The 18,312-nt window shown below is 42.6% G+C and overlaps 1 protein-coding gene across 2 annotated transcripts in view; it reads left to right on the forward strand.

The window, feature by feature from the left end:
* Positions 1-18,312, forward strand: part of LOC126095301 (ubinuclein-2) — a 381,847-nt gene that overhangs the window by 260,961 nt on the left and 102,574 nt on the right. For both annotated transcript variants that reach the window (XM_049910091.1, XM_049910092.1), the window contains one exon: positions 14,902-15,009. In XM_049910091.1, coding sequence (XP_049766048.1) covers positions 14,902-15,009 — 108 coding nt within the window. The remainder of the gene's footprint in view (positions 1-14,901; positions 15,010-18,312) is intronic.

Here is an 18,312-nt window from a genome sequence, read left to right on the forward strand (position 1 = left end):
TTGGGGCACACAATTGTCAGTACATGTGTTGGAAGAATACACCAAGTTTTCTAATGGAAAGGCAGCTTTTGGTCTGTGTTGTCCTTGCACTCTGTTTAGAGGCATGATGATACTTTAGATGTAAGGTGGTGTATCAAATGGTGTTTGATTGTCCAACTACTACATAGAGTCACAGGAAGCAACACAGTTAAATACTTGTAAACTACTAAGGATAAGAACTTGAAATTTGGAGAGGATGTTGGTCTTATACTGTAGGCATAATTTAAGAAGAGATTTTTTGGAATAGGGAATGAATTTTTTTTTTGAAAATGTGTTGCTATTCAGGCAATTTTGAAGCTAGAACTAAGAAAATTGGTATTTGGTTTCTTGGACACAAATAAAAAAATGTTTATCAGTCATTTTAGAGAAGGAAAGGTGTTACTCACCATTAGCGGAGATCCTGAGTCGAAATAGGCACGACAAAAAGCTTCACATAATTATAGCTTTCAGCCAGTAGCAATTTTCCTTCTCTAGTATTGTTACATTCCATCCTGGATTTTCCATTGTTTGAGTTCGGTCATTTTATAAATTCAACTCCTAAGGGGAGTAATGAAGAGTTTTATGAAAATACATAATTCTAGCCAGAGTAGCCTGAGATAGTGATCATGTGTGTGTGAGGTGTGATTGCTTGTATGAATGTGTATGTGATCTTTTCTGAAGAATGCTTTAGTAAAAAGCTCTGTTTGTAACAGCCTCTTCTTTGTGCCTGTCTGCAACTCGACATGTCATCTTCATGATGAGTAGCGATCTATCCTGTACATAAAATTGTTGATATTTCATTACGAAAGCATTTTTAAAGGTATATCTATGAAATTTTGTATTTTGCTTCTCAGTTAGAAATTAAAAATACTTCTTTCAGTCGTTTTTTTAATTCAGCCCCCTAAGGGGGTGAAAAGGGGATGAAAATTATTATGTAAGTATTCCATTATATTAAAACATTTTTAAAGTTAAATCTGTGGAAACTGGTTTTTGACTTCGCAGATCGAAATAAAGAAGTACATGTGTCAATTAGAGAACTAAAACAAGGAAAGTTACTTAACAATGGAAACTCCCTTTAGGAATATCAACAATGTAGGAAAAGATAGGTTGCTACTTACCGTAAAGATAACATGCTAAGTTGCAGACAGGCACAATTAAGACACTTACACACAACCTTTCAGCCTCAGCCTTCATCGGAAAAAAAGAAATGCACACCATTCATTCACCCAAGCAAGCACACCTCACATGCGCATGACCACAATCTCGGCAGCTCAGGCAAGAATGCAACTAACACATTGGATGGAAGTAGCAATCTGGAGGGGATGGGGAAGGGAAAGGGATAGCAGTGTGTGTTGTGTCTAGGAAGCCTGCAGACTCGGATCGCTAGACAATCAATCAACCAGTCATATTAATGAGTTTTATTACAATAAGAAAAGATATAATGCTTAACTGTCACAATTACACAGATGTGTTGCAAGCAAAGGGAGACATACGAAATAATCAATGTTCTTAAATACAGACAATTCCAAGTCTGTGCTACATAGTGTACCAGCGAAGTGACTAGAGTTGACGCTGCTATAGAGCTGGGCCATCAGCAGTGGATTGTGATGATTATGTCCTCTTCACATAGGGGCCGCTGTTGTCATGTTGTTGTCCTGGAGGGAGGTCCGGTCAGAGTGCGATTGGCTGACTTCTTCAGGCAGCCTTCTCTTCCCTGTCATTCCCTACTTGTGTGCAGGCACTTGACTTTACACTGTAACATTCCCCCACCCCAAAGCGACAGACCATCATCGTATATGGAGCACGACAACAGGAGGGGAAGCAGGAGTGTGGATGCTCCAAGGGACCGGAAGCTGCATCTGTAGGAGACGTCAGACTTCTGGTTGTACCCCTCCATCTGGCCTTCGCTCTGGTGGAAATGACCCCCAGAAAATGCCCAGAAGGGTACAGATTTAGAAGGCATCAGCTGCTGTGGCATAGGCAGGTCCAGCTCCATCAGTAGGATGAGAGGAGGCAAAGGCTCTGTCTCCATGGGGTCGTCCCGTGGTGTCGTGATGACACCCTCTGGCAGCTGCTGTGGCTGCGCAGTCCTCGGGATCCATGAATCTGGGGAAAGAGATACAGAAGGATCACCGTGCACATAACAGTGGCGAATTTGATTGTGATGCTGACACTTCAGTCCGTCTGGGCCTGAAATGAAATGAGAAACATGCATGCATCAAGTTGACGGAGGTTCTCACCTTGCACTTGTCATCTGCTGGCGCTAAAAACCCTGATAAACACAATACTGGGTGGCGCAAAGCGATACTTGCAGCCTTCCTTCAGTGTCGGATGCTGCGAAGGGTGGAGCAGTGTCCAGTGGTGGCGGCTGTGAAGCAGTACTGCCGGCAATGATCCATCTCATGGATCCGAACGATAGGAGGTGAGAAACAGTTGCAATGCTTGACCCCTGGTGTGTGTGGTGCGAAGTTTGGCCATCTGCTGCTTGAAGGTTCAGACTAAACTTTCCACTTCACTGTTTGACTGTGGATGGAACGGTGCACTATTTAGAGGCTGTATGCCATTGCACCCACAGAATGTTTCAGATTCATTTGAGTTGAGCTGAGGGTCATTGTCTGACACTAGGACTTCAGCCAAACCTTCAAGGCAAAAAATAGAGGACAACGCCTGAATTATGCTACGTGGTGTTGTTGACTTTATTGGCACAGCATAAGGAGACTTGCTATAAGAGTCTATCACAGTCAACCAACGAATGTTCCAAAAAGGACCCTCAAAGTCTATGCGCAAAGTCTATTGCGACTTAGGCAAGCAGATAATTTTTGTGGAGGAGCAGACTGATTTTCCACACATGCGTGACACTGTGACATCATCTGTTCTATTTGTGTGTCCATACCCTGCCAAGTACAGTGTCGACGCGCTAACTGTTTAATACAAACAATCCCTGAGTGTACTTGGTTAAGTAACTGCAAAACTTCTTTTTGTAAACTTTGGGGGATCAACACACATGACTGTCCACTGTAATTTTAAACAAGAATCACACCTTGCTGTTTATGTGGGGTTATGCCGATGTGCAAAGTATCAGCGCATTACAGTATTCTTTATCCTGTGCAATGAGTGAAGCCAAGATGTGTGAATGTATTTTAGCAAAATGCTCAAACCTCAATTAGCTTCCATGGTCTGTGCAACTTTTCTTTAGTCCAGAGGAAGGGATTGAAGCAATACAAAATCCTGAGCATTGATGTGACAAGAAGATGCAGCAGAAGTGTCAAAATACGTATCAGAGCCCATCGGAAGACTTAAAAGTGTTGAGCTGCCAAACGATACACAGTCTCGTACTGGTATTGAGACAACAGCAAAGCCCATCTTTGCAATTTTTGGGCAGTTCGTACAGGAACCAGCTTCATCGAATGAAACAAGGACTGCAATGTCTTGTGATCTGTTACAAAGTAGAAATTTCTGCCATACAAATAATGGTGGAATTTGGTGACACCATACAGAATAGCCAATGCCTATTTCTCTGTTTGTGAATAGTTACACTGAGCTTTGGACAACACTTCTGATGCGAAAGCAATAGGCCTGTCTTTATCACCAAATCTGTGTGAAAGGAATGCACCGATTCCGTAAGAGGAAGTGTCAACTTGCAACACAACTGATTTGTCAGGATCAAAGTGAACCAAGCTTCTTGGCACTCATCTGCCCAAACAGAGGGGATGTTCTTGCGACGCGAGCAATGCAGTGGGGTTGCGATTTGTACAGCATTTCAGTATGAACCGAATACAATAGTTCATTTTCCCTAAGTCAGACTGCAGTTATGACATTGTGAGGAAACCGGCAGGTCACAGATCCTAACAAATGTGACTGAAGAGGATGTACACCTTGACTATTTATGACATGACCCAGATACTACAACTCAAGTTTAAAAAAAAAAAAATCACACTTGTCCAGTCTACACTTCAGTTGTGCATCCGATAACACACAAAACAAAGCACACAAATTCGCAATGTTTTCTTCAGGCATACAACCAGCTACTACAATATTGTCCAAATAGTTTGAACAGTTTGTCACTTGATCAATCAGCTGTTTCAAATACCATTGGAAAATGTTGGGTGCAGAAGCACTGCCAAAAGGCAGACGCAAATATTTAAACAAGCCCAAATGAGTATTCACAACACACACAGTTTGAGATTCGTCATCTAGTGATATTTGAAGATATGCGTCATGCAAATCAGTTTTTGAAAAGTAGTGACCAGTGCCTAATCTGTACACAAGATCGTCTGGGCGTGGCAATGGATAAATATCAATCACAGTTTGTGGGTTGACAGTAGACAGTCAACACAGAGGCGAATGCGACCTGAGGGTTTGAGGAGGAAAACCAGTGGACTTGGCTCACTGACTAGCTTGTATGGGCATAATAGCTCTGCTATCTTGCAATTCTTTAAATGCAGCAGCCACATTGCCCCATAGTGCAATGGGAACAGTTCTGGCACAGCAAAATTTTGACTGAGCATTGTCTTTCATTTTAATATGTGCAACAAAATTGTTAGCCTTGCCTAAACCTTCAGAAAAAGATTTCAGGAAATTCTTTCAGCAAGCTAACTACACTGTCTTTGGTGTTAAATGCAGTCACAGACAACATATTGTCCAGAATTTGAAAACCAGACAAATCAAGGCCAAATATGTTCTCACAATCACATGATTTTTGGACAGTGAAAGTCGCAGTTCTCGTATGCGAGCGATACATGCCAGGCAAAGTATGTTTTCCGAAAATGGGAATGTCTTGTCCATTATAAGCAGTCAGGTGCATGCTAGTTTTGGACAGGCTTGGGGAGCCTAACAGTTCATTGTGTTACAATTCAGCAATGTAACAGTTACCCATGTCCAACTGAAATTTCAGACGCTTTCCAGTAAGATGCAAATTAACAAAGTTTGGATTGGTATAGCACTGAAGAAACATTTTGTTTGCCAGTTTTGCTAATGCATGCAGCAGGTTTTGAATACACTGCATTGATAACATGGGCCTTGTGACTAGAATTTTGCGAGTGGGCAGAATTCTTATGTTCGTTCCATTGCAAATATATGGATTGTATGTGACCTATCTTGCCACAAGCAAAACACTGTGCTTGTCTAGATGGGCAGCCCTGACGTTTGTGCCATGAATAGCACCGAGGACATGACTTATTTCTGTTTTCCCATTTAAAGAACTGTTTACATGGCTTGGCACTTGTGCACTATTGCTGCCTACAGGGCCAGTCATGCGCAAGGGACGACTGAACCCATCAAATTGGTGGCTGCTCATATTTATTGGCTGACACAGCACCTGAATCATACTAATCTAGAATTTGCAGTATGTGCTGAAATGATGGATTTGAATGTTTCAAAATCTGTTTTCTAAGTCTCACATCAGTTACAGTGTACATGACACCATCGCACAACGAAACATCTGAATATAAAACACCACAAGCACATTTGAATTTGCATTTCCTAGTCATACCCTACAAATCTGTTACCCACTCGTGACAAGTTTGTTCGGACCTTTCCTTGCAAATAAAGAGTTGGTATCTAGCTGTAAGCACATTCATTTGTTGGTCACAAAAGTTAGAGAATCTACTACCTGGTCATAGGAAAGTTCACTTGGAGTGGCGTTAGGGAATAATTGCTGAATGAGGCAAAAGACGGCACTTCCTACCGTTGACAAAAAGTAATGAATTTTCACAGCACCTGATATGTTGTGAACTATGACGTGGGCTTCATACTATTGCGACCACTCGAGCCATTCCTCTTCTTTTTCATTAAACGGGCGAAAATGCACCCAGAACTACAGTTGTTGTATTTTGCACTGCATTGCTCGCTTGATTGGTTAGTAGTTGCTGTAGCATGTTTAGTAGGACGGCTATCTGCTGCATCTGAAACTGAAACATCTGTGTTAGCTGCATTGCACGTATGGTTTGCAGCTGAGGCACCTGAGCAGGGGATGAAAGAGGGGGATTGCTCATTTTGGAATAGGCAAATGTGATAAACAGACAATGCAAGCAAGAAAAATAAGCACACATGCAAAGAAAATTTCCACAACATCCACCTGAAAACACTGAATAGAAAAAACACTATAAGAGAAACTGTGAAAACAGGTAACACACCCCTGCGCAAAAAAAAAAAAAAAAAAAAAAAAGGTAGAATTAAGGTGCCAGAAAAACAGAAAAGCCCATGATAAACAAAACAGAGAATCTGTGGCGCCTGTCGGCTGTAGTAACAGTTTGTCACTGTGATGTTCATTCACTTCCTCGTTGCCAAATATGTGGTGTCTAGGAAGCCAACAAACTCTGATTGCTGGACAAGCAAACAAACCAGTTGTATTAATGAGTTTTCGTACAATAAGAACAGATACAATACTTAACTTTCGCAGTCACACAGATGTGTCACAAGCAAAGGGCAACATACGAAATAATCAAAGTCTGTGCTACATAGAGTGTACAAGTGAAGTGATTAGAGTTGACACTGCTGTAGAACTGGGCCATTACCAGTCGATCGACCTCTTCACATAAAGGCCACTGCTGTTAAGTTTATCATCCTGGAGGGAGCTCTGTCCAGCCTGCTATTGCCTGACTTCTTCTGGCAGCCATCTCTTCCCTATCATTCCCGACTGGTGTGCCGGCAGTTGATGTAATGCCATAATTGTGTGGGAAGAGAGGAATGCTGTCTGGCGGAGTGCACAGGTACTAGTATGCCAACAGTGCAGCACCAGGAAGTTGTGGGGCAAGGAGGTGGGGTAAATGGAGTGAAAAAGGAGATTAGCAGAGAAAGATTTGCGAGTGCTTTGCCAGAGAATGGCAAACAAAGAGGGTGAGAGATGAGAATGAGGAGGAGGTGATAGGACAGAAGGGGTGGAAGCTGTTAGGTGGAGGATGTATGTTACCATATGTTGATGCTGGGACAGTTACGGGAGCGGAGAATGTTGTGTGGATGACTCTGACTTGCGCAGATGAGAAAAGCTGATGGTGGAGGGAAGGATCCAGATGGCTCAGGTAGTGAAGCAGCCATTGAAATCTAGCATATCATGTTCAGCTACATGCTGTATCATAGGGTGGTCTACTTTGCTCTTTCCCACAGTTTAGCAGTGACCGTTCATCCTAGTGGACAGCTAGATGGCTGTCATACCAATATAAAAAGCTGTGCAATTATTTCAGCAGAGCTGGAAATGACATGGCTGCTTTCACAGGTAGTCCAGCCCCTGATGGAGTAGGATAAACCTGTGACAAGAGTGTAATAGGAAGTGCTGAGTGGATGGATTGGACACGTCTTTCTCCTGGGTGTTCCATAGTGTTGTCAAGCAGTTGGGATTCATAGTAACATAGTAGTGAATTAGGATGTTGTGAAGGTTGAGTGGGTGATTTTTAGGAGAGTGGGAAAGAACTGGGTAATCAAAGCCCTGGCAAAGGATGTGATCAGTTGTTTCAGTCCTAGGTGGTATTTTGTGACAAAGGGGCCACTCCTTTCTGGCTGATTCTTGGGGATGGTGTGAGGGCAAATGGCATGGGAGATCTGTTGGCAGACTAGGTCTGGAGGATAGTGCCTGTCTATGAAGGTGTTGGTGGGGCCCTCAGTGTACTGGACAAGGAAGTTCTTGTCACTGCAGGTATGTCATCCCCAGGTGGCAAGGCAGTATGGGAGGGATTTTTTGGTGTGAAAGGCATGACAGCTGTCAAAATGCAGATACTCCTGGTGGTTAGCGGGTTTAATGTGGACAGAGATGTGGATGGAGCCATTACAGTGGTGGTGGTCATCGTCTAGGAAGGTGGCACCTTCGGTTGATGGGGAACCTTCGGTAGATGGGAAACAGGTGAAGCGGATGGAGAAGATTTTGAGGTTGTGAAGGAATAGAGATAGCTGTCATGGCCCTGTGTCCATATCATTAAGGTATTGTCATTGAACTTGAACCAGGCTAAGGGTTTGGCTTTTTGGGAGGCTTGGAAGTTCTCCTCCTCCTCTATATGGCCCATAAGCAAGTTGGCAAAGGAAAGTGCCATGCGGGTTCCCATGGCTGTCCTGCAGATTTTTTTGTATACCTTTGTTTCAAAGGAAAAGTAGTTGTGGTCTAGGGCATAGTTAGTAAGTTATATGAAGAATGAGTTGGTGGATTTGGAGCTGAAGGACAATGGGATGGTGGTGGTGGTGGTGGTGGTGGTGGTGGTGGTGGAGGAGGAGGAGGAGAGTTGGGGAAGGGGAAGTGAAGTGTGTCTTTGATGTCAGAGGCTAGGTTATGTGCAGTTGGTTGGAGGAATGGTCAATGAGGGCCGAATTCTTTCAGCAGAGGCACAGTAACTAACTACAATAGGGCTTCCAGGATTGTTGAGTTTGGGGATTTTGGGGAGCGTGTAGAAGGTGGGTGTGTGGGGTGTCTTAGGGGTGAGGACAGAAATGGATTCAGGGGAGAGGGTCTGGGAAGGGCCTAAGGCTTTAAGCAGGGATTGGAGGTTGGGTTGGACTTCTGGGAAGAGATAAGTATTTTAGAGTTTGTAGGCAGAGGAGTCAGGTAATTGGCAGATGCCTTCTGCCAGGTAGTCACTGTGATTCATAACAATGGCGGTGGAACCTTTGTTTGCTGGTAGAATGATTAGGTCAAGATTAGTTTTGTGATTATGTATGGCTATTCTTTGTTCTGCTGAAAGGTTGGTGTTCTGAGGAAGGGACTTGTAGAAGGATAGTGCGACTAAGTTGGTGGTAAGGAATTCCTGGAAGATGATCAGCAGGTGGTTAGTTGGAGTCAGTAAGGTAGGGGGGGGGGGGGGATATCATGGTTGGGTGATTGTATGACCTGGGAGAGGAATGGTTCAGTATTGGAATTTAGTTGGCTTTGTTTAGTGGGATTGGCAGCAAAGGATTTCCATTGCTGGGAACCTGAGAAAGAGAGTAGGACTTTGACAAGTCCAGCATTTTTAAATCAGGGTGTAGGGCTCAAGGTGAGGCCTATGAATAGGTCTGAAAGTTCTATGGAATTGGGGGTTTTGGTGGAAAAGTTGACAACAGTGATATAAGGATATTTTGGCTCTGGATTTAGTGGAGTATTGGTACAGGTTTTTGGGGATGCGCCAAGTTGAAAAGGTCAAGGTCAGCTCGGCAGGGTCTGTGTGCTATGAGGGGTGGACAAGGACTATTGTGGGTAGGATAGGTGTTGGAAAGAGGTGCCCAAGGATGTCAGAAGGTTGGATAAATTACGGAGCTGATGTCTGGAATGTTCCTCCAGGTGCTGCATAGCAAGTCATTAAATTTCAGAGATGTGATGTATGAAGCAGAGATTTCACAGCGGCAGTATCTTGCGGAGGGAGAAGAGATGGCTCTGGGATGCCCATGCCATGGAGATATGTTTTTGCAGTATCAGGTTTTTTAGGGCCAGGGACTTTCGCTCATTCCAGATTGCTATCCCTCACAATAGTTGCCTTCTGGTCTTAACTACTAGAGTTGGTGGTCATGTCTGCACGAGTTTAGCTTGCTTGTGTGAATGAATGGTGTGTATTTCTCTTTGTCTGAAAAAGGCCGAGGCCAAAAACTTGTGTAAGTGTGTTTTAATTGTACCCGTCTGCAACTTAGCATGTTATCTGTATGATAAGTAGGCAGTCAGTCTTTTCTAACATTGTTGATATTCTTACCAGGAGTTTCCATTGTTTAATTTTGCACAACTGCTTTTCTTCCTTCGTACAAACCGGTGATGTTTTCCTTTGGTACTAGCCTCTGCAGCATTAATTTTCTCAGTGTGTGTTCTTTCTTTCTTTCTTTTCTTTCCTCTGGGTTCCCCCCCCCCCCCTCCCACCACACACACACACACACACACACACCAATGTCCAAACCACGTCTACTTCCAAGCCACACTGTATCACTGATTGTCTGTGCCCAACACAGGCTTCATGACCACGCAGTTTGTTGATACATCATCTGATGCCCCAGATTCTTTCCTCTGATAGCTGTAATTATATTTATTCCTACTGATCCCACTTTACCCTTATCCTGACATACTTAAGTGTTTCCTTTTCCAAACCAGCACATGCCGCATGAACTTGGATCCTGAACCTAATCCATCCCTCTTCCCCCTCTCTTCCTTTATCGAACACACATGTTCTCCCATACCTCATTCGTTCCATTTTTCCCACGTTTGTGTATGTTTTTATCATAATTGTGCGTATTTTTACATAGTTTCACACATTTTTGCATATTTTTATGTAGTTGTGCTTGTTTTTGTGTGTCGTTTCATATTTCATATGCTTCTTTTCTCTTATACAGCTCCTCTCATAACCATCAAGACCTGTTTTTTCCATTTCTGTCACTCCCGTTTCCTTTACACCATTCCTGCTACAGTGGACACCTGCTGCATCTTTCTGCACCAGTTCAATAAAGCTTCTCTTTCCATAACTAAAACCCAGTCTCACGTCCTATGTCTTAAATGCTGTCTAAACCATGGAATCCCCCCCCAAGCAGCCTAACCATAAAAATTCCTTTTTCTGGATCCTACCCCTCCTTCCACAGTAACATTCACCTTTTCAGATACTACCAGTCCCTGACCCTCACAAACCTTGTACTGCAAAAACACATCTCAATGGCATGGGCATCCCAGAACCACCTCTGCTCCCTCTGCAAGATACTGCTACTGTGCAATTTCTGCTTCATACATCACATCTCTGAAATTTAATGGCTTGCTCTGCAGCGCTTGGAAGTGCATTCCAGACACCTCTTCCATATGTTATCCAACCTGCTGACATCGTACTGTCGCCTCGGGGCACCACTTTCCAGCACCTATCTACCCACAGTGTTCCTCCTCGTCCACACCTCATAGCACCGAAATCCTGCCTAGCTGACCTTTCCAACTTGACACATCCCCAAAAACTCCCATAACTAGAGCCGAAGCATTCCTGTAACATTGTTGTGAACCTTTCCACCAAAACCCTCAGTTTCACAGAAGTTTCAGTCCTATTCAAAGGCCTTACCTTGAGCCCTACTCTCCCGATCCGACAGTCACTCTTCCCATGCACTATTCGCGAGTGGAGCAGGGTTTGAGGGCTCATTTAGTAGTAAAATAGTACCTTCCGCCACACACCATTAGGTGGCTTTCGGAGTATGATGTAGATGTAGATGAAACCCTTCTTTGCTGCCAATCCCTCCAACCAAAGTCAACCTAATTCCAACATGAACTGTGACTCCCCAGTTCATACCACCATTCAACCTTGACCCTCTCCCTCCTACCTAACAACCTGCTGGTCATCAGCCAGGAATTCCTTACTTCTGTCCTTCCCCAGGTCCCTTCCTCAGATCACCAACCTTTCAGCAGAGGAAAGAATAGTCACACACCTTAAAAATAATCTTGCTCTAATCACCCTACCTGCAGACAAAGGTTCTACTGCTGTTGCTATGAATCACAGTGACTACCTGGCGGAAGGCCTCTGCCAATTATTATACTCTGAAGTCCAACACAACTTCCAGTCCTTGCTTAAATCCTTAGGTGCTTCTCTGCCCTCTCCCCTGAATCCTTTTCCATCCTCACCCCCGTGACACTCAGCACACCTACCTTGTATATGCTCCCCAAAATCTACAGACCCAACAATCCTGGACGTTCCATTGTGGCTGGTTATTGTGGCCCAGCTGAAAGAATTTCAGCCCTCATTGACCAACACCTCTAACCAACTGGCCATAATCTAGCCTCCCACATCAAAGATACAAACCACTTCCTTTACTGACTTTCCTCTCCATCTCCACCCCTTTCCCTCCTAAATCCCTACTTTTCACTGTTGACCCCAATGTCCTGTAGCAGTCATGGGCTGTAGCCCACGGCTTCCAGTTTTCAGCTGCAAAGTCGCGTGTCATGCACTTCTGTTGGTGTCGTACCATTCATCCGGAACCAGCACTTTACCTTAATGACGATCCACTCACTGTAGTGGAGACATATCAATTCCTAGGACTGGTTTTCGATGCTCGATTGATTTGGCTCCCTCGTCTTTGTCAGCTTAAGCAGAAGTGCTGGCAGCACCTCAGTGTCCTCTGTTGCTTGAGCAACACCAATTGGAGTGCAGATCGCACTACACTGCTGCAGCTCTACAGAGCCCTTCTCCGATCTCAAATTGACTATGGGAGTGTGGTTTATGGATTGGCAGCGCCTTCAGCGTTACATTTACTCGACCCTGTGCGCCACTGCAGTGTTCCTCCATTGCGGATCAGACATGCGCAACTGCTCTCCAGTTACGCAGCATACATTCGTAGTTCCCCTGAGCATCCGAATTAGTCTCCTTTTCCCACCCATGGCAGTCCATCTCTTGCATCAGCGACCCAGGTCGGGGCTAACGATTGCCGTTCGCGTGCAGTCCCTTCTCTCTGAACTGGAGTCCTTCCCTTTTACCACCTCTACGTGTGGTCCATTCACGTACGCCTCCATGGTGAACGCCTCGGCCGCAGCTTTGACAGGATCTTTCACATGGCCATAAGGACTCCATTAACCATTAACCATGCTGCTTTCCGCTGTCACTTCCTCTCGACTCTTCACATGTTCCGGGGCTCTGAAGTGGTTTGCACTGACGGCTCGATGGCTGACGATCGCATTGGCTTTGCCTATGTGTGTGGCGGCCATATTGAACAGCATTCCTTACCCGATGGCTGCAGCGTATTCACTGCAGAGCTGGTGGCTATTTCTCATGCACTGCAGTATCTCCATTCATGTTCTGAGGAGTCTTTTCATTTATGTACCGACTCCTTGAGCAGCCTGAAAACTATCGACCAGTACTACCCTCGTCATCCTTTGGTAGCATCCATCCAGGAGTCCATCTATGCGCTGAAACGGTCCAGTCATTCAGTGGTGTTCATCTGGACCTCTGGTCACATCGAAATCCCAGGAAATGAACTTGCTGACAGGCTGGCCAAACAGGTTACACGGAAACCACTTCTGGAGATGGGCATCCCCGCAAGTGACCTGCGTTTGTTATTGCGCCGCAAGGTTTTTCAGCTTTGGGAGACGGAATGGCAAAATCTCTGTACATACAACAAACTGAGAGCCATTAAGGGGACCACGAATGTGTGAAAGTCCTGGATGAGGGCGTCTCACAGGGACTCTGTGGTTCTCTGCAGGCTCCACATTGGCCAAACATAGGCGACCCACGGCTGCCTCCTGTGCTGTGAAGACCCACCCCAGTGTTGGTGCAGCACCCAGTTGACAGTAGCCCATATTCTTTTGCTCTGTCCTTCTTTGGCTGCCCTGCGACTTCATCTTCGGTTGCCAGGCTCATTATCATTGATTTTTATCAGACAACACCTCATCAGCTGATTTGGTTTTGCGTTTCATCCATGAGGGTGGAAATTTAATGGCTTGCATTTTATTGTTCGATCTGAGTTTTAGCGCCTGTCCTTTGTCCCTCTGTGTCCTTCACCCTAGTGCTTTTAGGGTCGAGGTTTTAATGTGTTGCAGTGGCTGGCTTTTCCTTTTTATTTTCGTGGTTGGCTTGCCACTTTAATCTGCTTCCTTGTTTTACTCTCTTATGTTTCTAGTGCCTCTGTGTTGTTTTCTTGTCCTCTTTTGTTCTTTTAGTGTTCTTTGCTTTTCCTTCGTTCTTGTGGTCTTTCCTTTCTTTCTGTTTTGTGTTATATGTCTCGTCTATTTTATTCTCACACTTGTGGCATTGTTTTATTAGGAACAAGGGACCGATGACCTCGTAGTTTGGTCCCTTTCCCCCTCTTTTAAACCAACAAGCCAATTTCCCGTATATTAACATCCCTCATACTGCCACCGAACACTACCTTTCCCAACATCCTTCAAGACTCCAAACTCACTATCTCATTCCTCATACACCTCACTAACTATATCCTAATCTACTACTACTATTTCTTTGAAGGGAAGGTGTACAAACAAATCTACGTCACAGTCATGGGAACCCAAATGGCACCCTCCTACGCGAACCTTTTTATGGGCCATATAGAGGAGAACTTCCTAGCCTCCCAAAATGCCAAACCCGTAGCCTAGTTCATGATACCTTAATGAGGTGGACTCAGGGCTAAGACGGCCAAGTGGCAGTGTACATATTTTTTGTTGAAACAAGTTGCAAGAAAGAAAGTGCTGTGCTGTCAGAATGCATGGCTTCGATTTCTTTCTCACTGTCAGTTTCAACTATTTTAGGAGTGCATGTAAAGCATTAGACAATTTGTTTTTTTTTTAATGTATATCAGCTTATGATTAGAATACTGCCATAGAATCTGAATTATTCAAAACATTGTAAACCTCTCCATTCACAGACTAAAATTATGTAGAGTACAGTCATTGAAGCTACTACCCCCACAGATCGCAGAACTGGAGAGGTGTCTCTTAAACCCCGTATACCAACGATGCTAACCCGTTTACCCATTCGTTTTAAACGACTTCAGTTTCCGATCAAGGTTTCATTTGCAGTAACAATAAACAAGGCTCAACATCAGAAAAGGACTGAGAAAGTTGGTAAGTAGCGGGGGTGGGGAGGGGGGTTGGACAGAGAGAGCAGAAAGAAGTTGTGCACATTACAATGTGATAGAGGGGGTTAGAATGTATATCCAGTTACCATACATACTTAGCAGTTGAGAAATGTTTCTGGGTTCACTAGTTACGCCTATATTTATTGTTTTCAGCCGATTATGATGATTTCAGCATAATATCGCGCAAGCTGGGTGACTGCCCTACTGAGTATTGTCAGAGGTGGCGGCAGTACATTTACCTCACTTATATCCACAACTTTGTTCAGTCTACACCACAATAAATTGCAGCTATTACCTAGGTTCTTGGATGTGTTACATCCTGTCAGAACAATTTTTCACTGATGATCTTACATTACATTACAATTTCCCTGCCTTTTCACAAAGAAATATGTTTAAAACTTATTCTAATTTTTACAGTGGCGTGGAATCGATACAAACGAAAAGTAGTGATAGTGAAGAAGAAGAAACGGACACAAAACTAACAAGAATTCCAAAGCGAAGATTTCCGTGGACTGACGAATTAAGGTAATGTTTATTCATTTTTATTTTTATTTAGAAGAATTAGAAATCTGAAATGTTTTTATGGAGCTGCTATTCACTACAGTAGTATTTCATAGCTTTTATGTTCTACGAAGTCCTATTACTGTCATTCCAAATTGAAAGCATCACATTTGGATGAATAAGTTGTTGCTTAAAAGACGTAGAGAAGTAAAATGTCTTCATTGTAAGGCACATTGCAATAAAGATCTTGAACATCTTTGTTTCATAAGCTTTTCGTTATTTAAAATGCTTAATAATAATAATTATTATTATTATTATTATTATTATTATTATATTATTTTGCTTCAAGAATTTGGATTTTGTAGCGTTTAAGCTTTTAATATTGCATAATCATCATAGTTATCCAAATAAATTAAGGTAAACGATCAGATGCGCATGCATAGCCATGCCACAAAACTAGTTGCAGTCTAAGATGGTTCATTGATTAAGACATTGAAGTTCAAAGGCTAATTGTATAATGCAGTTGACGTTAGATTAACATAGAAAATGATCTCAGGTCAAGCTGAACCCTGAAATCTGCATTGTATAAACATTGCTTCCAGATCATATCGCCTTTTAAGTAAAATCATCCTTGACTGGTTAAGCTTTGCTGATCAGTTGAAGTTCAGCTGCAGTCATCAGTTCACAACCTAGTGGCATTATAAAACAACACTTGTGTTTTGTGCAAGTACAAGTTAAAAAGGAATAAATAACAATAAAAATTTTACTAACACAAAAGTGTTATGTAAATATGTGAATATGCCACTCTCATTCCTCTGCTGAAGCTCGAATTGTGTTTCCTTTATATTTAAGGTTAGGTAATTATCCGCTATGTAAGTAATGAGTTAAGTAATTAATGATCTCATGACAGTTGTTGAAGCCAACATTTTAATTAATGTGGTTAGTTTACAGTATTTTACTGAGACTTACTGGCAGAGTAAGTAAGTGAAATTTGAAATATTTGCAGAGAAAAATTATGTACATGGATTTCAAAAGCAGCATGTAACAATTGAACATGTCTTACAAAAATGTTCTCTAGGCTTGAATGGCAATAGCTACACAATTCGTATTAAATGAACTACAAAACAAGTGCTTAATTTGCTATGACAACCATACACAGGCTGCTGAACAGAACTAGTATTAATCATTAGTAAGTAAGTTACTAACAGTCTGCTTTGGCTCAGTGCTTGTAACCTGGAATATAGTCCAGGGGATATCAGGTTTGATCCTAGGTCAGTGCATGGATTTTGTTTTCCTCGCACCACTTCCTTCACACTTGCAATGGTTGTTAACGTGCAGAAGGCCGAGTTGTCTAACTTTAGGACTCGGAGCAGACCTGAATCTCATGGCAGGTATTACAGTTGCATAATTTGACTGGCACAATACAGTATAGCTGTCAGTGCATTGGATGAGAAGCCTGAAATGGATGACACTGTATTTCTTGGTAGAAAAATCTACGAAGAAATCCCAGAATCAACATAAAATGGAGCTATCAGTAGCCACAATGCAATGAACATGGAATTTGCAAATAATGTACGTACATAAAAGCATTTACAATATTGGAATAAATTTACTAAGTGTCCATTTGAAAGCCAGATTGAGGGGAAAGCAAATGTCTGTATGCCTAAGAGACCTAATTCCTTAAAGCTTATTGTCATGGTGCTTAAATAAAATGTATGTTGGCTGCAGTAGAATCATTCTGCAGCCAGCTTCAGATGCTGATTCTCTAAATTTCCTCAATAACGTTCCTTAAAAAGAATGTTGCTTTCCCTCAAGGGATTCCCATTTGAGTGCCTGAAGCAACTCCAAAGTACTTGCGTGATGTTTGAACCTACTGGTAACAATCTAGCAGTCCACCTATGAATTACTTCATCTTCCTTTAATCCAACCTGATGCGGATCCAAAACACTCAAGCAGTACTCAAGAATAGGTCACACTACATCCTGCATGCTATTTCCTTTACAGATGAAGCACTCTCTCCTAAAATTCTCCCAATGAACCGAAGTTGTCCTTTCACCTTTCCAACTACCATTCTTACATGCTCGCTCCATTTCATATCGCTTTGCAACATAACACCCAGATATTTAATCCAAGTGACTGTGTTGAGCAGTGCAACACTATGCTGTATTCGAAAATTATGGCATTGTTTTTCCAAGTCATCTGCATTAACTTATATTTTTATACCTTTAGAGCATACTGTCATTCATCACACCAACTAGAAATTTTGTCTACGTCATCTTATATCATTCTACATCCTATGTCCTTCCATACACCACAGCATCATCAGCAAAAGCTGCAGATTGCTGCTCACTCTGTCCTTGAGATCTTTTGTGTATATAGAGAATAAGAGCAGTCTTATAACATTTCCTTGTGGCACACCTGACAATACCCTTGCTCTGCTGAACACTGGCTGTCAGCATACTGCTTTCTTTTACTTAAGAAGGCTTCAAGCCACTAATATATCTGGAAACCTATTCCATATGCTCTTACCTCCATTAAAAGTCGGCATGGATGCACCATGCCAGATGACATTGTAAACCTAGAAATATGAAAACTGCCTGTTGCCTTTCATCCATAGTTCACAGGGCAGGCAGAGTTTCACACAAGCGATGCTTTCTAAAACGTGCTTATTCATGTATACAAGCTTTTTGGTCCATAGGAAAGTTGTTATATTTGAACTCTGAATATGTTGTAGAATTTTACAGTCTAGAACCATATTCAGACTTCAAATATCACAAATTGTTAAAGATATTGATCTGTAATTGTGCAGGTCCATTCTTTTACCCTTCTTATACACAGGAGTGACCTGTTCCCCCCTCCCCTTCCCAGTCGCTTGGAACTTTGCACAGAGCAAGAGATTCACAATAAATGCAAGATAAGTAAGGGGCCGACACTGTGGAGTGAATTGGGATTCCAATTGGACCTGGCAGCTTATTTGTTTTCAACTCATTAGTTACTTCTCTATGCCAGGGATTTGATTACTATCATGCATACAAGATTCTGTGCGATAGTCAGATGATTATGTTTGTTTATAAATAAATAATCTGCTACCAGTCACGATTTTTCTTTATTTTATTATTCGCACGACGCGTTTCGAGAAATAATTCCCATTTTCAAGTGCGTTTTTTATGTGTGTTAAGCCATTTCTTTTGATGTTGTCAGTGTGTGTGAGTCTGCTTCATTTTTTTGACTTTTAAGTTTCCTAATGGTCCATTTGTGTAGAGTCTCACACACACTTAACATCTTACACAACTTGTACACTTTACACATCGAAAATATCTTATATAA

This window comes from Schistocerca cancellata, chromosome 8, assembly GCF_023864275.1.
Source record: "Schistocerca cancellata isolate TAMUIC-IGC-003103 chromosome 8, iqSchCanc2.1, whole genome shotgun sequence".
NCBI classification, from domain to species: Eukaryota; Metazoa; Arthropoda; class Insecta; order Orthoptera; family Acrididae; genus Schistocerca; species Schistocerca cancellata.